The 22,843-nt window shown below is 44.6% G+C and overlaps 1 protein-coding gene across 1 annotated transcript; it reads right to left on the bottom strand.

Annotated features, from left to right (window-relative positions):
* Positions 1 to 1,441: 1,441 nt before the first annotated feature.
* Positions 1,442 to 3,454, bottom strand: LOC118363935 (protein starmaker-like). Its single transcript, XM_035745224.2, has 4 exons — positions 3,433 to 3,454; positions 2,989 to 3,161; positions 2,553 to 2,688; positions 1,442 to 2,185 (listed from the first exon to the last, which is right to left on the bottom strand). Exons 1-4 carry the CDS (start codon positions 3,452 to 3,454, stop codon positions 1,470 to 1,472), a joined length of 1,047 nt encoding a protein of 348 aa, XP_035601117.1. The 3' UTR covers positions 1,442 to 1,469.
* Between the last annotated feature and the right edge of the window lie 19,389 nt (positions 3,455 to 22,843).

The raw sequence follows: 22,843 nt of genomic DNA, 5'->3' as shown, positions 1-22,843 counted from the left end.
ATTCAAAATACATTTATTCAAAATAGCTAGCTCGAATAAAGCCTTCTGTCGTAGGGTTTTTGAACAACCACATGCTTAAGATATGGGGGGAAATTGTTCAAGTATTTATGGTAACTTTGATAACTACGTTCACAGTAAGATTTAGATTATAGAAACCTACCTTCTTCTCTAGGCAGGTGATCTGCAGTGGAGCCAGTGGAGTAGTGTCTCATATCCAGCTCCTCTCTCCCTCTCTACTCCCCCGCTCCCATCACCCCTAGCTCCACTCTCACCCTCTCCTTCCTCTCTCCTCTCATCCCTAGCTCCTCTCTCCCCCCCTCCTTCCCCTCTCCCCTCATCCCTAGCTCCTCTCTTTCCTTCAGACTCTACTTCCCCCCTCTCCTCGTCTTTGGGTTTCCCTCCATCCTGCAGTGTCTCTCCCTCAATAATAGGTCTGGAGAGATCTGGAGCTTTGGTCAGAGTTCCATATTCCTGGATCAGATCAGCTGTTGTTGCTGTTGCCTGGGAGACAACAGTGTTCTGTGGGTTGGGATTCTCACACAGGAGATGGTGCTGGTCTGGAGATGGTAGTAGCTTGCAGTCAGGGACAACAGTGTTGTTGTTGGAGTTAGAGGTGATGTCATGGTGCAGGGTGAGATATGTCAGAGAGGTGTTTTTATCTACCATGTTCTTCACTTCAAGACGTCCACATTTCTTCAGTTCCTTCAACTCTGCCTAGAGCTCTTCCAGCTTCACAGTAAGTTCAATCGTTCCTTCGATCCCTTTTTCAATCTCTTCCTCTCCTCCTCCTTTTCACTTTCTCTCTCCTCCCGTTCTATCAAGAGCTTTGTCTTCAACTCAGCCAGCTGCTTTTTTACCGGGAGGTTCAGCAGCATGCTTTCAGACTCCCTGTCCTCTCTCTCCCTCTCTTTCCTTTCCTCCTTCTCTCTCTCCCCTCTCCCTGTCCTCTCTCCCCTCTCCCTGTCCTCTCCCCCCTCCCTGTCCTCTCACCCCTCTCCCTGTCCTCTCTCTCCCTCTCTTTCCTTTCCTCCTTCTCCCTCTCCCCCCTCTCCCTGTCCTCTCTCTCCCTCTCCCTGTCCTCTCTCTCCCTCTCTTTCCTTTCCTCCTTCTCTCTCTCCCCTCTCTCTGTCCTCTCTCCCCTCTCCCTGTCCTCTCCCCCTCTCCCCTGTCCTCTCCCCCTCTCCCCCTCTCCCTGTCCTCTCACCCCTCTCCCTGTCCTCTCTCTCCCTCTCTTTCCTTTCCTCCTCTCTCTCCCCCCTCTCCCTGACCTCTCTCCCCTCTCCCTGTCCTCTCTCCCCTCTCCCTGTCCTCTCCCCCCTCTCCCTGTCTTCTCCCCCCTCTCCCTGTCCTCTCCCCCCTCTCCCTGTCCTCTCTCTCACTCTCTTTCCTTTCCTCCTTCTGTCTTTCCCCCCTCTCCCTGTCCTCTCCATCTCTCCTGACCTTTATCTCAAGTTCAGCCAGTGCCTCCTTCAACCTCCCGTCTCTGCTCTCTCCTCTAACTCCCCCCTCCTCTCCTTCTCTCTGGAGGTCTCAGCCTGGGAGGCGTGTTTGCGGCTGAGCTGCTTGAGCCTGGTCCTGGCCTCATCCTTAACATCCTGCAGCTCTGAACGCAGCTCTCTGTTCTCCCTCTGTAGGTCTCCCTCAGCCCCGGTGGTCTGGGCTCGGGGTTTGGAGTGGCTGGACAGGGTCTCGCTCTCGTAGTCTGTGTCGGAGCCAGCGGAGCTGGTGAGGTGGGGACTGTGGTCTGTGTCAGAAAGAGAGCTCTGTGTGCTGAGTGAGTTTTTGTCCTTGGTGGAAGCATCCTTTCCAGGGATGCAGCCATCTACTACAGACTCTACCTCGTCTTGTCTCTCATTCTCTTGTTTCCTCTCCTCCCCTTTCCCCCTTTCTCCTGCCCTCTTTGTTTTGTCAGAGTCTGTGGATCCAAACGGAGTGATGTGCTCCGAGTCAATGCCCTCGCCAGGCTCTCGCTCTGTGGGGTACTTTGCTCTCTGTCCCTCGTTCGCTCTCTCCTCTCGCTCCTCCCTCGCTTGTTCCGCTCTAGCAGGTCTGTTGGTCTGAGCCGAGGGTGTGCGTGGGGTGGTGTGGCCATGTCGTGGTTGTGAGACCGGGGCAAAGCTCTGTCCGGCAGGGCTAAACGGGACTGGAGCCATTGGAGCAGCAGTGGGTTGGACTGTCTTCTGGTCTGGAAAGAGGAATAGGGAAACAAACAAGAGAAAGAAGAAATGATCAACAAAATTACTTATTATCATTCAAACTGCCATGTTAATTCAACAAAATGTTAATCATTTGGATAATCAACCAAATAGCCGGGTGTAATACCGCTGAAAGTCAACAGGTGGCAGCAGTAACAAGAATAACAGCTTGTGCAGCTCAAAGGAAATGAGTGACAACAGTTTGGTGTAGGAATGATGTCACTCTTTTGTTAAGTCAAACACGTCCTGTTCAAATTTCCTAACATTGAACAGACAACAGCATTGTCTATCGTCTCTAGTCATAAAGGATAAACAACCCATTATCAACAACAGTCCTCTTTCCTCCCGCCTCCTCACCTTCTAGTTCTTTGATGCATCTGTCGGCCTCTGCCAGCTCCTCAGCCAGCTTCTTCACCTCCTCCTCCAGTCCTGTCTCTCTCCTCCTGTTCTGCTCCAGTGTTACATTCAGCCCCTCCCTCTCACACAGTGACTCCTATAGGACAGCAACAGGAGAGAAACAGCACATATTCATGAAGTCAATAACTATGTAATAACTATGTAATAACTATGTAATAACTATGTAATAACTATGTAATATCAACTACATAAACGTTTAATAACCAACCTATTCTTTATATAACAGCAGACAATTCTATAGCAAAAACCTATGGACTAAATGATTCAGTGACTTCATAATTGCGACCACAGCCTAGTTCATGCATATTAGATTGACATGTCCAGACCAAGGACACAAGAGTCTGTCCGTCTGTAGCTCATCATTGTATGTGTATACCGTTAGTTTGGTTTGTGTTTGGGCCTCTTTCTTCTGGCTCTTCTTCAGTTCACCCTCAGTCCATTTGACTTTCTCTTTCAAAGCGTCTGTATCCCTCTCCAACGCCTGCTTCTGAAGGGTCAGCTGGTAGAGAGACAGGAATATTCCCCCATCATGGAGGAAGGAAGTACTCACTAAGGAAAAGGTGGGGACCGGGGAGGACTATGAGAAGATCGCATATAAAAGGGAGTCTTGAGAAAAGGGAAGGGAGGGAGGGGAGTAGAAGCGGGAAAGCAACAAACAGAGTCTCTATCTCCCTCTCTATCTAAAGGACAGGTCCTGTCGTAAACATCCGTCTGATGAATCAGCCACGCCACATGCAGTTACCTACACAGCAGAGACAGAAGGGGAAACTAGCAAACCCATCAGATACATATTAAACATGATCAAATCTTTTTTGCTTACATGAGGTAACACATTCAAACATTTGGATGCACTTCCATGCCATGAATAAAAACAACAGATGAAATCCCCTACAAATTGATCAACCAATTTGAGGTTAATCAATTTGTGCAATGTCATTGTTTTCGCATGCACTGGTCTTAAAGCAACTATTCCCTGTTCATCTCCATGCTGTGAACACAAAGCCCTGAAGTCACAGACCTTCCAGCTTGGTACGTTTAACTCTCAAAGTGGCCACTTTAAAAGCAACGTGAAAGCATATTAAAAAGCTTATCAGTAATTAAACATGATGTCAATCTGATTTGAGGCAGCTAGCGAAACCATATGTACTGTAGCTCTATTGTGTTCAGTGTCTATTGGAGAGAAAGGAAGAGAATGGACGCTTCCCAAATGGCATCCTATTCCCCATCTATGGGTCCTGGTCAAAAGTAGTGCACTATAAGGGGAATAGGGTGCCATTTGGGATGAAACCAATGAATGCCTTATCAGATTGAACTAGATTAGATACAGTGTATTTGAAAGTATTCAGACTTTTCCCACATTTTTTTTTTACTTTACAGCCTTATTCTAAAATGGATTATATATATTTTTTCCCATCATCAATCAACACACAACACACAATGACACCTTCAAAAATCAAATAAAAATAAAAAGTTATTACATTGGAGCAAATTCATTAAAGAGAAAAAACAGAAATATGACATTTACATAATCATTCACACCCTTTACTCAGTACTTTGTTGAAGCACCTTTGGCTGCTTCGAGTCTTGTTGGGTATGACACACCTGTATTTGGAGAGTTTCTCCCATCCTTCTATGCAGATCCTCTCAAGCTCTGTCAGGTTGGTTGGGGAGCGTCGCTGCACAGCTATTTTCAGGTCTCTCCAGAGATGGTCATTCAGAGACTTGTCCCGAAGCCACTCCTGCATTGCCTTGGCTGTGTGCTTAGGGTCGTTGTCCTGTTGGAAGGTGAACCTTCGCCCCAGCAGGTTTTCATCAAGGATCTCTCTATACTTTGCTCCTTTCATCTTTCCCTCGATCCTAACTAGTCTCCCAGTCCCTGCCGCTGAAAAACATGCCCACAGCATGATGCTGCCACCACTACGCTTCAGCGTAGGGATGGTGTCAGGTTCCCTCCAGACATGACACTTGGCATTCATGCCAAATGGTTGAATCTTGGTTTCATCAGACCAGAGAATCTTGTTTCTCATGGTCTGAAGGTCTTTAGATGCCTTTTGGCAAACTCCAAGCTGGCTGTCATGTACCTTTTACTGAGGAATGGCTTCTGTCTGGCCACTCTACCGTAAAGGCCCGATTGGTGGAGTGCTGCAGAGATGGTTGTCCTTCTGGAAGGATCTTCCATCTCCACAGAGGAACTCTGGAGCTCTGTCAGAGTGACCACGGCTTCTTGGTCACCTCCCTAACCAAGGCCCTTCTCCCCTGATTGCTCAGTTTGGCTGGGCGGCCAGCTCTAGGAAGAGTCTTGGTGGTTCCAAACTTCTTCCATTTAAGAATGATGGAGGACACTGTGTTCTTGGGGGTCTTCAATGCTACAGAAATGTTTTGGTACCCTTCCCCAGATCTGTGCCTCGACACCATCCTGTCTCGGAGCTCTATTGACAATTCCTTTGACCTCATGGCTTGGTTTTGCTCTGACATGCACTGTCAACTGTGGGACCTTACATAGACAGGTGTGTGCCTTTCCAAATCATGTTCAACCAATTTAATTTACTACAGATGGAATCCAATCAAGTTGTAGAAACATCTCAAGGATGATCAATGAAAACAGGATGTATCCGATCTCAATTTCAAGTCTCATAGCAAAGGGTCTGAATTTAAGTATTTCTGTTTTTTATTGTTAATACATTTGCTAATCTGTCTAAAAACCTGTTTTTGCTTTGTCATTATGGGGTATTGTGTGTAGATTGATGAGGGAAAACATTTAGAATAAGGCTGTAACATTTTTAAAAGTGTGAAAAGGGAATGGGTCTGTCTGGGTTTGGCCTTCATTGTAAATAAGAATTTGCTTAACTGACTTGCCTAGTTAAATAAATAAAAAACTATTGTACAAAAATTCTTGACACAAACATAATGTTATGTCTATGGGGAATATTCAGTACCTTGCAAAAATATTCAAATATTCAACCCCCATGGCGTTTTTCCTATTTTGTTGAATTACAACCTGTAATTTAAATGGATTTTTATTTGGATTTCATGTAATGGACAAACACAAAATAGTCCAAATTGGTCAAGTGAAATGGAAAAATGTATTTGTTTAAAAAAATTATAAAAAATAAAAAACAGAAAAGTGGTGCCTGCATATGTATTCACCCTCTTTGCTATGAAGCCCCTAAATAAGATCTGGTGCAACCAATTACCTTCAGCAGTCACATAATTAGTTAAATAAAGTCCACCTGTGTGCAATCTAAGTGTCACATGATCTCAGTATATATACACCTGTTCTGAAAGGCCCCAGAGTCTGCAACACCACTAATCTAAACACCACTGCCTGTGCCATTAAACCCCTACAACTCATCCAGAACGCCGCAGCCCGTCTGGTGTTCAACCTTCCCAAGTTCTCTCACGTCACCCCGCTCCTCCGCTCTCTCCACTGGCTTCCAGTTGAAGCTCGCATCCGCTACAAGACCATGGTGCTTGCCTACGGAGCTGTGAGGGGAACGGCACCTCAGTACCTCCAGGCTCTGATCAGGCCCTACACCCAAACAAGGGCACTGCGTTCATCCACCTCTTGCCTGCTCGCCTCCCTACCACTGAGGAAGTACAGTTCCCGCTCAGCCCAGTCAAAACTGTTCGCTGCTCTGGCTCCCCAATGGTGGAACACACTCCCTCACGACGCCAGGACTGCGGAGTCAATCACCACCTTCCGGAGACACCTGAAACCACACCTCTTTAAGGAATACCTAGGATAGGATAAGTAATCCTTCTCACCCCCCTTAAAATATTTAGATGCACTATTGTAAAGTGGCTGTTCCACTGGATGTCATAAGATGAATGCACCAATTTGTAAGTCGCTCTGGATAAGAGCGTCTGCTAAATGACTTAAAAATGTAAATGTAATCAAGGGTCACCACCAAGAAAGTGGCACTATGAAGACCAAGGAGCTCTCCAACAGATCAGGGTTATAAAACAACAAGACATTTTGAACATTCGACAGAGTACCATTAAATCCATTATTTTATTTTAATGGAAAGAATATGGCACCACAACAAACCTGCCAAGAGAGAGCCGCCCACCAAAATTAATGGACCAGTGGTCGTGGCATTTTTCTGCTTTACCAAATGAGGAGAGTTACAAACTACACACCAGTCAGAGTTACACTTAAACTACATATTCTTTTAATAAGAGCTTTGCAATAGCCTTTTTATCTTTCAATGATGTGTCATCTCCAATGAACCATTGAAAAGTACCAACAGAAAAGTATAAAGGTCTTTAATAGCCAAGATACACCCCTCTCAACTTACACTGACGAACCACAGATTTTAGGAACAGTTCACAAAGGTTAACATTTGTATGAAAGATACAGTGCCTTGCGAAAGTATTCGGCCCCTTGAACATTGCGACCTTTTGCCACATTTCAGGCTTCAAACATAAAGATATAAAACTGTATTTTTTTGTGAAGAATCAACAACAAGTGGGACACAATCATGAAGTGGAACGACATTTATTGGATATTTCAAGCTTTTTTAACAAATCAAAAACTGAAAAATTGGGCATAGGTGGGATGGACAGAGTAGCTGAGGGGTGAGTTATGGAGATAGGTGGGATGGACAGAGTAGCTGAGGGGTGGGTTATGGAGATAGGTGGGATGGACAGAGTAGCTGAGGGGTGGGTTATGGAGATAGGTGGGATGGACAGAGTAGCTGAGGGGTGGGTTATGGAGATAGGTGGGGTGGACAGAGTAGCTGAGGGGTGGGTTATGGAGATAGGTGGGATGGACAGAGTAGCTGAGGGGTGGGTTATGGAGATAGGTGGGATGGACAGAGTAGCTGAGGGGTGGGTTATGGAGATACGTGGGATGGACAGAGTAGCTGAGGGGTGGGTTATGGAGATAGGTGGGATGGACAGAGTAGCTGAGGGGTGGGTTATGGAGATAGGTGGGATGGACAGAGTAGCTGAGGGGTGGGTTATGGAGATAGGTGGGATGGACAGAGTAGCTGAGGGGTGGGTTATGGAGATAGGTGGGATGGACAGAGTAGCTGAGGGGTGGGTTATGGAGATAGGTGGGATGGACAGAGTAGCTGAGGGGTGGGTTATGGAGATAGGTGGGATGGACAGAGTAGCTGAGGGATGGGTTATGGAGATAGGTGGGATGGACAGAGTAGCTGAGGGGATGCTCTAAAAGCTCATGTTCTACAATAGTTATGACTGAAAACATAATGTATATCAAAATGTCAAATGACTTTATTCTTGCTATGTAACTACTGTAAAAAATAAAAATACAAATAAAAGGGCCATGTACATAAAGGGCCATGTACATAAAGGGCCATGTACATAACATGTGTGTAGACTGTACATGTAGCAACAAAAGAATAAGCTGTAAAAACAACGTTTATTTTGTTCTCTGAACAGTGGTGGTGGATGAGCCAAAAACAACAACACCACTGTAGCAACTGTTGGTGATTGTGAAAGTAGGACAATACATACAGAAGTCCTTAGGGGAGTCGGTCATCTGTCAATGCACTATCAGCTCTGTTTCTCAAATTACTTTGGGGTTTCACAATACATACAGAAGTCCTTAGGGGAGTCGGTCAACTGTCAATGCACTATCAGCTCTGTTTCTCAAATTACTTTGGGGTTTCACAATACATACAGATGTCCTTAGGGGAGTCGGTCATCTGTCAATGCACTATCAGCTCTGTTTCTCAAATTACTTGGGGGTTTCACAATACATACAGATGTCCTTAGGGGAGTCGGTCATCTGTCAATGCACTATCAGCTCTGTTTCTCAAATTACTTGGGGGTTTCACAATACATACAGAAGTCCTTAGGGGAGTCGGTCATCTGTCAATGCACTATCAGCTCTGTTTCTCAAATTACTTTGGGGTTTCACAATACATACAGATGTCCTTAGGGGAGTCGGTCAACTGTCAATGCACTATCAGCTCTGTTTCTCAAATTACTTTGGGGTTTCACAATACATACAGATGTCCTTAGGGGAGTCGGTCAACTGTCAATGCACTATCAGCTCTGTTTCTCAAATTACTTTGGGGTTTCACAATACATACAGATGTCCTTAGGGAGTCGGTCATCTGTCAATGCACTATCAGCTCTGTTTCTCAAATTACTTGGGGTTTCACAATACATACAGAAGTCCTTAGGGGAGTCGGTCAACTGTCAATGCACTATCAGCTCTGTTTCTCAAATTACTTGGGGGTTTCACAATACATACAGATGTCCTTAGGGGAGTCGGTCAACTGTCAATGCACTATCAGCTCTGTTTCTCAAATTACTTTGGGGTTTCACAATACATACAGATGTCCTTAGGGGAGTCGGTCAACTGTCAATGCACTATCAGCTCTGTTTCTCAAATTACTTGGGGGTTTCACAATACATACAGATGTCCTTAGGGAGTCGGTCAACTGTCAATGCACTATCAGCTCTGTTTCTCAAATTACTTTGGGGTTTCACAATACATACAGAAGTCCTTAGGGGAGTCGGTCATCTGTCAATGCACTATCAGCTCTGTTTCTCAAATTACTTGGGGTTTCACAATACATACAGATGTCCTTAGGGGAGTCGGTCAACTGTCAATGCACTATCAGCTCTGTTTCTCAAATTACTTGGGGTTTCACAATACATACAGAAGTCCTTAGGGGAGTCGGTCATCTGTCAATGCACTATCAGCTCTGTTTCTCAAATTACTTTGGGGTTTCACAATACATACAGATGTCCTTAGGGGAGTCGGTCATCTGTCAATGCACTATCAGCTCTGTTTCTCAAATTACTTTGGGGTTTCACAATACATACAGATGTCCTTAGGGAGTCGGTCATCTGTCAATGCACTATCAGCTCTGTTTCTCAAATTACTTTGGGGTTTCACAATACATACAGATGTCCTTAGGGAGTCGGTCATCTGTCAATGCACTATCAGCTCTGTTTCTCAAATTACTTTGGGGTTTCACAATACATACAGATGTCCTTAGGGGAGTCGGTCATCTGTCAATGCACTATCAGCTCTGTTTCTCAAATTACTTTGGGGTTTCACAATACATACAGAAGTCCTTAGGGGAGTCGGTCAACTGTCAATGCACTATCAGCTCTGTTTCTCAAATTACTTGGGGTTTCACAATACATACAGATGTCCTTAGGGGAGTCGGTCATCTGTCAATGCACTATCAGCTCTGTTTCTCAAATTACTTTGGGGTTTCACAATACATACAGATGTCCTTAGGGAGTCGGTCAACTGTCAATGCACTATCAGCTCTGTTTCTCAAATTACTTGGGGGTTTCACAATACATACAGATGTCCTTAGGGAGTCGGTCATCTGTCAATGCACTATCAGCTCTGTTTCTCAAATTACTTGGGGTTTCACAATACATACAGATGTCCTTAGGGGAGTCGGTCAACTGTCAATGCACTATCAGCTCTGTTTCTCAAATTACTTGGGGGTTTCACAATACATACAGATGTCCTTAGGGAGTCGGTCAACTGTCAATGCACTATCAGCTCTGTTTCTCAAATTACTTGGGGTTTCACAATACATACAGATGTCCTTAGGGAGTCGGTCAACTGTCAATGCACTATCAGCTCTGTTTCTCAAATTACTTTGGGGTTTCACAATACATACAGATGTCCTTAGGGAGTCGGTCATCTGTCAATGCACTATCAGCTCTGTTTCTCAAATTACTTGGGGTTTCACAATACATACAGATGTCCTTAGGGGAGTCGGTCAACTGTCAATGCACTATCAGCTCTGTTTCTCAAATTACTTGGGGGTTTCACAATACATACAGAAGTCCTTAGGGAGTCGGTCATCTGTCAATGCACTATCAGCTCTGTTTCTCAAATTACTTGGGGGTTTCACAATACATACAGATGTCCTTAGGGGAGTCGGTCATCTGTCAATGCACTATCAGCTCTGTTTCTCAAATTACTTGGGGGTTTCACAATACATACAGATGTCCTTAGGGAGTCGGTCATCTGTCAATGCACTATCAGCTCTGTTTCTCAAATTACTTTGGGGTTTCACAATACATACAGATGTCCTTAGGGAGTCGGTCAACTGTCAATGCACTATCAGCTCTGTTTCTCAAATTACTTGGGGTTTCACAATACATACAGAAGTCCTTAGGGGAGTCGGTCATCTGTCAATGCACTATCAGCTCTGTTTCTCAAATTACTTTGGGGTTTCACAATACATACAGAAGTCCTTAGGGGAGTCGGTCAACTGTCAATGCACTATCAGCTCTGTTTCTCAAATTACTTTGGGGTTTCACAATACATACAGAAGTCCTTAGGGGAGTCGGTCAACTGTCAATGCACTATCAGCTCTGTTTCTCAAATTACTTTGGGGTTTCACAATACATACAGAAGTCCTTAGGGGAGTCGGTCAACTGTCAATGCACTATCAGCTCTGTTTCTCAAATTACTTTGGGGTTTCACAATTCCAATGGATTCCAAGTCATGTGAAATCCATGTTGAGCTAATTTCACAGTACATTTGAGCAGTCTTGTCTCTGTTGAAGAACGCAGTGTCTGTACTGAAAGGCCAGTAATTCAATGTGTCTGGAGCCATACAGGATGACACAAAGCCCATCACTGCAGCCAGCTGTCAGCCGACCAGCAGGGAAGACACTGGGGGGTATTCAGGCTTAACACACTCTCTATGACTCACACCTAAAGCAAACATTGGACTGTGTCTCCCTCTGCCCTCCTGCTGTCAAAAGGAAGCTAGCTGTCTTCACTGGTTGAACTTTAACTGCATCCTTCCTGCTCCAAACCAGCACTCAAAAAACAAATACAACCCATTTATTATTGCCCTACCAATGGAAACAAATACAACCCATATATTATTGCCCTACTAATGGAAACAAATACAACCCATTTATTATTGCCCTACCAATGGAAACAAATACAACCCATTTATTATTGCCCTACTAATGGAAACAAATACAACCCATATATTATTGCCCTACTAATGGAAACAAATACAACCCATATATTATTGCCCTACTAATGGAAACAAATACAACCCATATATTATTGCCCTACTAAGGGAAACAAATACAACCCATATATTATTGCCCTACTAAGGGAAACAAATACAACCCATATATTATTGCCCTACTAATGGAAACAAATACCACCCATATGTTATTGCCCTACTAAGGGAAACAAATACAACCCATATGTTATTGCCCTACTAATGGAAACAAATACAACCCATATATTATTGCCCTACTAATGGAAACAAATACAACCCATATATTATTGCCCTACTAAGGGAAACAAATACAACCCATATATTATTGCCCTACTAAGGGAAACAAATACAACCCATATATTATTGCCCTACTAATGGAAACAAATACAACCCACATATTATTACCCTACTAAGGGAAACAAATACAACCCATATATTATTGCCCTACTAAGGGAAACAAATACAACCCATTTATTATTGCCCTACTAATGGAAACAAATACAACCCATATATTATTGCCCTACTAATGGAAACAAATACCACCCATATATTATTGCCCTACTAAGGGAAACAAATACAACCCATATTATTGCCCTACAAAGGGAAACAAATACAACCCATATATTATTTCCCTACTAAGGGAAACAAATACAACCCATATTATTGCCCTACCAATGGAAACATATACAACCCATATATTATTGCCCTACTAATGGAAACAAATACAACCCATATATTATTGCCCTACTAAGGAAACAAATACAACCCATATATTATTGCCCTACTAAGGGAAACAAATACAACCCATATATTATTGCCCTACTAATGGAAACAAATACCACCCATATGTTATTGCCCTACTAAGGGAAACAAATACAACCCATATGTTATTGCCCTACTAATGGAAACAAATACAACCCATATGTTATTGCCCTACTAATGGAAACAAATACAACCCATATATTATTGCCCTACTAATGGAAACAAATACAACCCATATATTATTGCCCTACTAAGGGAAACAAATACAACCCATATATTATTGCCCTACTAAGGGAAACAAATACAACCCATATATTATTGCCCTACTAATGGAAACAAATACCACCCATATATTACATACTACTAAGGGAAACAAATACAACCCATATTATTGCCCTACAAAGGAAACAAATACAACCCATATATTATTGCCCTATTAAGGGAAACAAATACAACCCATATATTATTGCCCTACCAATGGAAACAGATACAACCCATGTATTATTGCCCTACCAATGGAAACATATACAACCCATATATTATTTCCTACTAAGGGAAACAAATACAACCCATATATTATTGCCCTACTAATGGAAACAAATACAACCCATATATTATTGCCCTACTAAGGGAAACAAATACAACCCATATATTATTGCCCTACTAATGGAAACAAATACAACCCATATATTATTTCCCTACTAAGGGAAACAAATACAACCCATATTATTGCCCTACCAATGGAAACATATACAACCCATATATTATTTCCCTACTAAGGGAAACAAATACAACCCATATATTATTGCCCTACTAAGGGAAACAAATACAACCCATATTATTGCCCTACTAATGGAAACAAATACAACCCATATATTATTGCCCTACTAATGGAAACAAATCCTCAGATCATTGGAAATACTAGAGAGAGATTTGAAGTCAGACATCAGAATGTATCAAATATATGATGTTGGGACATACAGTATATGATAAACCAAGGTGCTTGGAGTGGAGTCTGACATCTAGAACACATGAACTGCGTTGCCACTGAACTGGCAATACGTGATAACAAAGGTGACAAACTGACACGTACTGTCTGTCTCTCTCCCGAGGTCCTCCACCATCCCACAACCCCCAGCATCCTGTCCTCGTCTGATGACATTGCTGGAGGGGAGAGGGAGAGATGGAGGAGGAGCGAGTCGTCCCCTGGTGGAAGGCTTTTGGTCGTCCCGTTCCCACGGAAACACAGCCGAGGGAGTGGAGGAGTCTGATTGGTGGGACGGACATCGGTGGGGCGTACCCTTGGCTTGTTGTTGTGGGAACATGGGCGTGGGCGAGACGCCAGGGTCTGAGAACTTGAGCTGTTGCTGAAGGTGGGATGAAAAAGGTGGGATGAGAAAAGAGGAATGAAAACAAGTGCAGCTACAACACTGGGTTATAGAACTGGGAACACATATGGTAGGATGACAGAGAATACAGTGTGGTCAGAACATGTGTGGCTGGTTGTGCTGAGAAGGCCTCAGTTTTAGGTATTGAACTCACTCTGACGTGTAATGCTTTATTGTCCCCCTCACCTCTGTATCCCTGCCTCCCACCTACAGTTATTCTAACATGTTCAAAGTGCACATCAGAATTCGGTAAAAAGGACAGAACATCATTGCATCCTCGACTTGCATGTTCTGTTAATATGAATTGCCATATTATAAACCTTATTTCTGTCATTCAGAGCACCGTGGGTGGAAGCCCTAACCAGGTTACTGGACCAAATGCATATGGGTCCAGTAAATAAAAATGTTGCATGTCAAATGTCCAGTAAATAAAAATGTTGCATGTCAAATGTCCAGTAAATAAAAATGTTGCATGTCAAATGTCCAGTAAATAAAAATGTTGCATGTCAAATGTCCAGTAAATAAAAATGTTGCATGTCAAATGTCCAGTAAATTAAAAATGTTGCATGTCAAATGTCCAGTAAATGAAAATGTTGCATGTCAAATGTCCAGTAAATAAAAATGTTGCATGTCAAATGTCCAGTAAATAAAAATGTTGCATGTCAAATGTCCAGTAAATAAAAATGTTGCATGTCAAATGTCCAGTAAATGAAAATGTTGCATGTCAAATGTCCAGTAAATTAAAATGTTGCATGTCAAATGTCCAGTAAATGAAAATGTTGCATGTCAAATGTCCAGTAAATGAAAATGTTGCATGTCAAATGTCCAGTAAATAAAAATGTTGCATGTCAAATGTCCAGTAAATAAAAAATGTTGCATGTCAAATGTCCAGTAAATAAAAATGTTGCATGTCAAATGTCCAGTAAATAAAAATGTTGCATGTCAAATGTCCAGTAAATAAAATGTTGCATGTCAAATGTCCAGTAAATAAAAATGTTGCATGTCAAATGTCCAGTAAATAAAAATGTTGCATGTCAAATGTCCAGTAAATAAAAATGTTGCATGTCAAATGTCCAGTAAATAAAAATGTTGCATGTCAAATGTCCAGTAAATAAAAATGTTGCATGTCAAATGTCCAGTAAATAAAAATGTTGCATGTCAAATGTCCAGTAAATAAAAATGTTGCATGTCAAATGTCCAGTAAATAAAAATGTTGCATGTCAAATGTCCAGTAAATAAAAATGTTGCATGTCAAATGTCCAGTAAATAAAAATGTTGCATGTCAAATGTCCAGTAAATAAAAATGTTGCATGTCAAATGTCCAGTAAATTCAAATGTTGCATGTCAAATGTCCAGTAAATAAAAATGTTGCATGTCAAATGTCCAGTAAATAAAAATGTTGCATGTCAAATGTCCAGTAAATAAAAATGTTGCATGTCAAATGTCCAGTAAATAAAAATGTTGCATGTCAAATGTCCAGTAAATAAAAATGTTGCATGTCAAATGTCCGGTAAATGAAAATGTTGCATGTCAAATGTCCAGTAAATGAAAATGTTGCATGTCAAATGTCCAGTAAATAAAAATGCTGCATGTCAAATGTCCAGTAAATAAAAATGTTGCATGTCAAATGTCCAGTAAATAAAAATGTTGCATGTCAAATGTCCAGTAAATAAAAATGTTGCATGTCAAATGTCCAGTAAATAAAAATGTTGCATGTCAAATGTCCAGTAAATAAAAATGTTGCATGTCAAATGTCCAGTAAATAAAAATGTTGCATGTCAAATGTCCAGTAAATAAAAATGCTGCATGTCAAATGTCCAGTAAATAAAAATGTTGCATGTCAAATGTCCAGTAAATAAAAATGTTGCATGTCAAATGTCCAGTAAATAAAAATGTTGCATGTCAAATGTCCAGTAAATAAAAATGTTGCATGTCAAATGTCCAGTAAATAAAAATGTTGCATGTCAAATGTCCAGTAAATGAAAATGTTGCATGTCAAATGTCCAGTAAATTAAAATGTTGCATGTCAAATGTCCAGTAAATTAAAATGTTGCATGTCAAATGTCCGGTAAATGAAAATGTTGCATGTCAAATGTCCAGTAAATAAAAATGTTGCATGTCAAATGTCCAGTAAATAAAAATGTTGCATGTCAAATGTCCAGTAAATAAAAATGTTGCATGTCAAATGTCCAGTAAATAAAAATGTTGCATGTCAAATGTCCGTAAATGAAAATGTTGCATGTCAAATGTCCAGTAAATTAAAATGTTGCATGTCAAATGTCCAGTAAATAAAAATGTTGCATTCAAATGTCCAGTAAATAAAAATGTTGCATGTCAAATGTCCAGTAAATAAAAATGTTGCATGTCAAATGTCCAGTAAATAAAAATGTTGCATGTCAAGGTAAAGGAGACGGGCAGATGGAGAGAGGAGGAGAAAGGAAAGGAAGATGGAGAGGAGAAATAAAGGAGACGGGCAGACAAGAGGAGAAAGGAAAGGAGAGATGGAGAGGAAAAGAGGTAAAGCATGTCAGAATGAGTAAAAGGAAAAAGATGGAGAGGAGAGAGAGAGGTAAATGGAGACGGGCAGACGGAGAGAGGAGGACAAAGGAAAGGAGAGATGGAGAGGAAGAGGAGAGGTAAAGGAGACGGGCAGACGGAGAGAGGAGGAGAAAGGAAAGGAGAGATGGAGAGGAGAGAGAGAAAAGGAGACGGGCAGACGGAGAGAGGAGGAGAAAGGAAAGGAGATGGAGAGGAGAGAGAGAGGTAAAGGAGACGGGCAGACGGAGAGGAGGACAAAAAGAGATGGAGAGGAGAGAGAGAGGTAAAGGAGACGGGCAGACGGAGAGAGGAGGAGAAAGGAAAGGAGAGATGGAAGGAGAGAGAGAGGTAAAGGAGACGGGCAGACTGAGAGAGGAGGAGAAAGGAAAGGAGAGATGGAGAGAGAGAGGTAAAGGAGAAGACGGAGAGAGGAGGACAAAAGAAAGGAGAGATGGAGAGGAGAGAGAGAGGTAAAGGAGACGGGCAGACAGAATGAGGAGAAAGGAAAGGAGAGATGGAGAGGAGAGAGAGAGGTAAAGGAGACGGGCAGACTGAGAGAGGAGGAGAAAGGAAAGGAGAGATGGAGAGGAGAGAGGAGAGGTAAAGGAGACGGGCAGATGGAGAGAGGAGGAGAAAGGAAAGGAGAGATGGAGAGGAGAGAGAGGTAAAGGAGACGGGCAGACGGAGAGAGGAGGAGAAAGGAAAGGAGAGATGGAGAGAGAGAGGTAAAAAGGAGACGGGCAGACGGAGAGAGGAGGACAAAGGAAAGGAGAGATGGAGAGGAGAGAGGAGAGGTAAAGGAGATGGGCAGATGGAGAGAGGAGAAGAAAGGAAAGGAGAGATGGAGAGGAGAGAGAGAGGTAAAGGAGACGGGCAGACAGAGAGAGGAGGAGAAAGGAAAGGAGAGATGGAGAGGAGAGAGAGAGGTAAAGGAGATGGGCAGATGGAGAGAGGAGAAGAAAGGAAAGGAGAGATGGAAAGAGAGAGAGGTAAAGGAGACGGGCAGACAGAAGGAGGAGAGGAAAGGAGAGATGGAAAAGAGAGGTAAAGGAGACGGGCAGACTGAGAGAGGAGGAGAAAGGAAAGGAGAGATGGAGAGGAGAGAGGAGAGGTAAAGGAGACGGGCAGATGGAGAGAGGAGGAGAAAGGAAAGGAGAGATGGAGAGGAGAGAGAGAGGTAAAGGAGACGGGCAGACGGAGAGAGGAGGAGAAAGGAAAGGAGAGATGGAGAGAGAGAGGTAAAAAGGAGACGGGCAGACGGAGAGAGGAGGACAAAGGAAAGGAGAGATGGAAGGAAGAGGAGAGGTAAAGGAGATGGGCAGATGGAGAGAGGAGAAGAAAGGAAAGGAGAGATGGAGAGGAGAGAGGAGAGGTAAAGGAGACGGGCAGATGGAGAGAGGAGAAAAAGGAAAGGAGAGATGGAGAGGAGAGAGGAGAGGTAAAGACGGGCAGACAGAGAGAGGAGGAGAAAGGAAAGGAGAGATGGAGAGGAGAGAGAGAGGTAAAGGAGACGGGCAGACGGAAAGGAGGAAAAGGAGAGGAGAGATGGAGAGAGAGAGGTAAAAAAGACGGGCAGACGGAGAGAGGAGGACAAAGGAAAGGAGAGATGGAGAGGAGAGAGGAGAGGTAAAGGAGATGGGCAGATGGGCAGATGGAGAGAGGAGAAGAAAGGAAAGGAGAGATGGAGAGGAGAGAGGAGAGGTAAAGGAGACGGGCAGATGGAAGAGGAGAAGAAAGGAAAGGAGAGATGGAGAGGAGAGAGGAGAGGTAAAAGAGACGGGCAGACAGAGAGAGGAGGAGAAAGGAAAGGAGAGATGGAGAGGAGAGAGAGAGGTAAAGGAGACGGGCAGACGGAGAGAGGAGGAGAAAGGAAAGGAGAGATGGAGAGGAGAGAGGAGAGGTAATGTCGGGCAGATGGAGAATAAAAAAGGAAAGGAGAGATGGAGAGTCAGAGTAAAGGAGACGGCAGACGGAGAGAGGAGGAGAAAGGAAAGGAGAGATGGAGAGGAGAGAGAGAGGTAAAGGAACGGGCAGACGGAGAGAGGAGGAGAAAGGAAAGAGATGGAAAAGAGAGAGGTAAAGGAGACGGGCAAAGAGTCCAGAAAGGAAAAATGGAGAGGAGAGAAGAGTAAAGGAGACGGGCAGACGGAGAGAGGAGGAGAAAGGAGAGGAGAGATGGAGAGAGAGTAAAAAGAGACGGGCAGTAGGACAAAGGAAAGGAGAGATGGAGAGGAGAGAGGAGAGGTAAAGGAGATGGGCAGATGGAGAGAGGAGAAGAAAGGAAAGGAGAGATGGAGAGGAGAGAAGAGGTAAAGGAGAAGATGGAGAGAGCAGAAGAAAGGAAAGGAGAGATGGAGAATGGAGAGGTAAAGTAAAGAGAGAGGAGGGAGAAAGGAAAGGAGAGATGGGGAGCAGAGAGTAAAAGGAATGATGGAGAGAGGAGGACAAAGGAAAGGAAAATGAGAAATGTTGCAGACGGAGAGAGGTCAAAAGAAAGGAGAATGGAGGAAGAGAGAGGTAAAGAGATGGCAGATGAGAGGAGGAGAAAGGAAAGGAGAGATGGAGAGGAGAGAGAGAGGTAAAAGCACGGGCAGACAAGAGGAGGAGAAAGGAAAGGAGAGATGGAGAGGAGAGATGTAAAGGAGACGGGCAGACGGAGAGAGGAGGAAAAGGAAAGGAGATGGAGAGGAGAGAGGAGAATAAAGGAGACGGGCAGATGGAGAGAGGAGGAGAAAGGAAAGGAGAGATGGAGAAATGTAAAGGAGACCAGACAGAAGGAGAAAAAAGGAGAGATGGAGAGGAGAGAGTCAAACGGAGAGAGGAGGAGAAAGGAAAGGAGAGATGGAGAGAGAGAGTAAAAAAATGACGGAGAGAGGAGGACAAAGGAAAGGAGAGATGGAGAGGAGAGAGGAGAGGTAAAGGAGATGGGCAGATGGAGAGAGGAGAAGAAAGGAAAGGAGAGATGGAGAGGAGAGAGAGAGGTAAAGACGGGCAGACAGAGAGAGGAGGAGAAAGGAAAGGAGAGATGGAAAGATGAGAGGTAAAGGAGACGGGCAGACTGAGAGGAGGAGAAAGTAAAGGAGAGATGGAAAGAGAGGAGAGGTAAAGGAGACGGGCAGATGGAGAGAGGAGGAGAAAGGAAAGGAGAGATGGAGAGAGAGAGGTAAAGGAGACCAGACGGAGAAGGAGGAGAAAGGAAAGGAGAGATGGAGAGAGAGAGGTAAAAAGAGACGGGCAGACGGAGAGAGGAGGACAAAGGAAAGGAGAGATGGAGAGGAGAAAGAGTAAAGGAGATGGGCAGATGGAGAGAGGAGAAGAAAGGAAAGGAGAGATGGAGAGGAGAGAGGGAGAGGTAAAGTCGGGCAGATGGAGAGAGGAGAAAAAGGAAAGGAGAGATGGAGAGGAGAGAGGGAGAGTAAAGGAGACGTCAGACAGAGAGAGGAGGAGAAAGGAAAGGAGAGATGGAGAGGAGAGAGAGAGGTAAAGGAGACAACGGAGAGAGGAGGAGAAAGGAGAGGAGAGATGGAGAGAAGATGGAGAGAGGAGGACAAAGGAAAGGAGAGATGGAGAGGAGAGAGGAGAGGTAAAGGAGATGGGCAGATGGAGAGAGGAGAAGAAAGGAAAGGAGAGATGGAGAGGAGAGAGGAGAGGTAAAGGAGACGGGCAGATGGAGAGAGGAGAAGAAAGGAAAGGAGAGATGGAGAGGAGAGAGGAGAGGTAAAGGAGACGGGCAGACAGAGAGAGGAGGAGAAAGGAAAGGAGAGATGGGGAGGAGAGAGAGAGGTAAAAGGAGACGGGCAGATGGAGAGAGGAGGACAAAGGAAAGGAGAGAATGAGAGGAGAGAGAGAGGTAAAGGAGACGGGCAGACGGAGAGAGGAGGACAAAAGAAAGGAGAGATGGAGAGGAGAGAGAGAGGTAAAAGAGACGGGCAGACGGAGAGAGGAGGAGAAAGGAAAGGAGAGATGGAGAGGAGAGAGAGGAGGTAAAAGAGACGGGCAGACGGAGAGAGGAGGAGAAAGGAAAGGAGAGATGGAGAGGAGAGAGAGAGGTAAAGGAGACGGGCAGACGGAGAGAGGAGGAGAAAGGAAAGGAGAGATGGAGAGGAGAAGGAAAAGGAGACGGGCAGATGGAGAGAGGAGGAGAAAGGAAAGGAGAGATGGAGAGAGAGAGGTAAAGGAGACGGGCAGAAGAGAGAGGAGAAAGGAAAGGAGAGATGGAGGAGAGGAGGTAAAGGAACGGGCAGACGGAGAAAGGAGGAGAAAGGAAAGGAGAGATGGAGAGGAGAGAGAGAGGTAAAGGAGACGGGCAGATGGAGAGAGGAGGAGAAAGGAAAGGAGAGATGGAGAGGAGAGAGAGAGGTAAAGGAGACGGGCAGACGGAGAGAGGAGGAGAAAGGAAAGGAGAGATGGAGAGAGAGAGGTAAAAAGGAGACGGGCAGACGGAGAGAGGAGGACAAAGGAAAGGAGAGATGGAGAGGAGAGAGGAGAGGTAAAGGAGATGGGCAGATGGAGAGAGGAGAAGAAAGGAAAGGAGAGATGGAGAGGAGAGAGGAGAGGTAAAGGAGACGGGCAGATGGAGAGAGGAGAAGAAAGGAAAGGAGAGATGGAGAGGAGAGAGGAGAGGTAAAGGAGACGGGCAGACGGAGAGAGGAGGAGAAAGGAAAGGAGAGATGGAGAGGAGAGAGAGAGGTAAAGGAGACGGGCAGACGGAGAGAGGAGGAGAAAGGAAAGGAGAGAATGAGAGGAGAGAGAGAGGTAAAGGAGACGGGCAGACGGAGAGAGGAGGACAAAAGAAAGGAGAGATGGAGAGGAGAGAGAGAGGTAAAAGAGACGGGCAGACGGAGAGAGGAGGAGAAAGGAAAGGAGAGATGGAGAGGAGAGAGAGGTAAAGGAGACGGGCAGACGGAGAGAGGAGGAGAAAGGAAAGGAGAGATGGAGAGGAGAGAGGAGAGGTAAAGGAGACGGGCAGATGGAGAGAGGAGGAGAAAGGAAAGGAGAGATGGAGAGGAGAGAGGAGAGGTAAAGGAGACGGGCAGATGGAGAGAGGAGGAGAAAGGAAAGGAGAGATGGAGAGGTAAAGGAGACGGGCAGACGGAGAGAGGAGGAGAAAGGAAAGGAGAGATGGAGAGGAGAGAGAGAGGTAAAGGAGACGGGCAGACGGAGAGAGGAGGAGAAAGGAAAGGAGAGATGGAGAGGAGAGAGAGAGGTAAAGGAGACGGGCAGACGGAGAGAGGAGGAGAAAGGAAAGGAGAGATGGAGAGGAGAGAGAGAGGTAAAGGAGACGGGCAGACGGAGAGAGGAGGAGAAAGGAGAGGAGAGATGGAGAGAGAGGTAAAAAGGAGACGGGCAGACGGAGAGAGGAGGACAAAGGAAAGGAGAGATGGAGAGGAGAGAGGAGAGGTAAAGGAGATGGGCAGATGGAGAGAGGAGAAGAAAGGAAAGGAGAGATGGAGAGGAGAGGTAAAGGAGACGGGCAGATGGAGAGAGGAGAAGAAAGGAAAGGAGAGATGGAGAGGAGAGAGGAGAGGTAAATGAGACGGGCAGACAGAGAGAGGAGGAGAAAGGAAAGGAGAGATGGGGAGGAGAGAGAGAGGTAAAAGGAGACGGGCAGATGGAGAGAGGAGGACAAAGGAAAGGAGAGAATGAGAGGAGAGAGAGAGGTAAAGGAGACGGGCAGACGGAGAGAGGAGGACAAAAGAAAGGAGAGATGGAGAGGAGAGAGAGAGGTAAAAGAGACGGGCAGACGGAGAGAGGAGGACAAAAGAAAGGAGAGATGGAGAGGAGAGAGAGAGGTAAAAGAGACGGGCAGACGGAGAGAGGAGGAGAAAGGAAAGGAGAGATGGAGAGGAGAGAGAGGTAAAGGAGACGGGCAGACGGAGAGAGGAGGAGAAAGGAAAGGAGAGATGGAGAGGAGAGAGGAGAGGTAAAGGAGACGGGCAGATGGAGAGAGGAGGAGAAAGGAAAGGAGAGATGGAGAGAGAGAAAGGAGACGGGCAGATGGAGAGAGGAGGAGAAAGGAAAGGAGAGATGGAGAGGAGAGAGAGAGGTAAAGGAGACGGGCAGACGGAGAGAGGAGGAGAAAGGAAAGGAGAGATGGAGAGGAGAGAGAGAGGTAAAGGAGACGGGCAGACGGAGAGAGGAGGAGAAAGGAAAGGAGAGATGGAGAGGAGAGAGAGAGGTAAAAGGAGACGAGCAGACGGAGAGAGGAGGACAAAAGAAAGGAGAGATGGAGAGGAGAGAGAGAGGTAAAGGAGTGTGGCAGACAGAGAGAGGGTAGATATCAGCTCAATAATGTCAGGAAACCAGGAAATAACCATTTAAAGAATACACCAGAAAAACACCATTTACTTCCTGACATAGTAGTAGTACACACTAGTCTAGGTGCCAGTCTGTTCTTGCTTTAACCAACTTGGCTTGACAACAACATAGCATTTGGCTAAAAGCAACAACAGACAGGTTTTTAGGCTACAGCATGAGAGGAAAAGCATGTTAAGAGTATTAAACCAGCTGAGCAAAGTACTGCATTGTTGTTGTTTTACAGCTCAATATCCTTTCTCTACAGT

The sequence above is a fragment of the Oncorhynchus keta genome, chromosome 30, assembly GCF_023373465.1.
Source record: "Oncorhynchus keta strain PuntledgeMale-10-30-2019 chromosome 30, Oket_V2, whole genome shotgun sequence".
Taxonomy (NCBI): domain Eukaryota; kingdom Metazoa; phylum Chordata; class Actinopteri; order Salmoniformes; family Salmonidae; genus Oncorhynchus; species Oncorhynchus keta.
Note: the sequence above shows the minus strand (reverse complement) of the source record. Positions and strands in the feature narration are given on the sequence as shown.

What these genes read in the sequence shown, in the direction of transcription:
- LOC118363935 (XM_035745224.2), bottom strand. Translation starts at nt 3,454, where the DNA reads ATGTTTGAATGTGTTACCTCAT. An exon ending in GTTTGAATGTGTTACCTCAT is followed by an intron (nt 3,162 to 3,432) that starts GTAAGCAAAAAA and finishes CCTTTTCCTTAG; the next exon opens with TGAGTACTTCCTTCCTCCAT. An exon ending in AAACACAAACCAAACTAACG is followed by an intron (nt 2,689 to 2,988) that starts GTATACACATAC and finishes GCTGTCCTATAG; the next exon opens with GAGTCACTGTGTGAGAGGGA.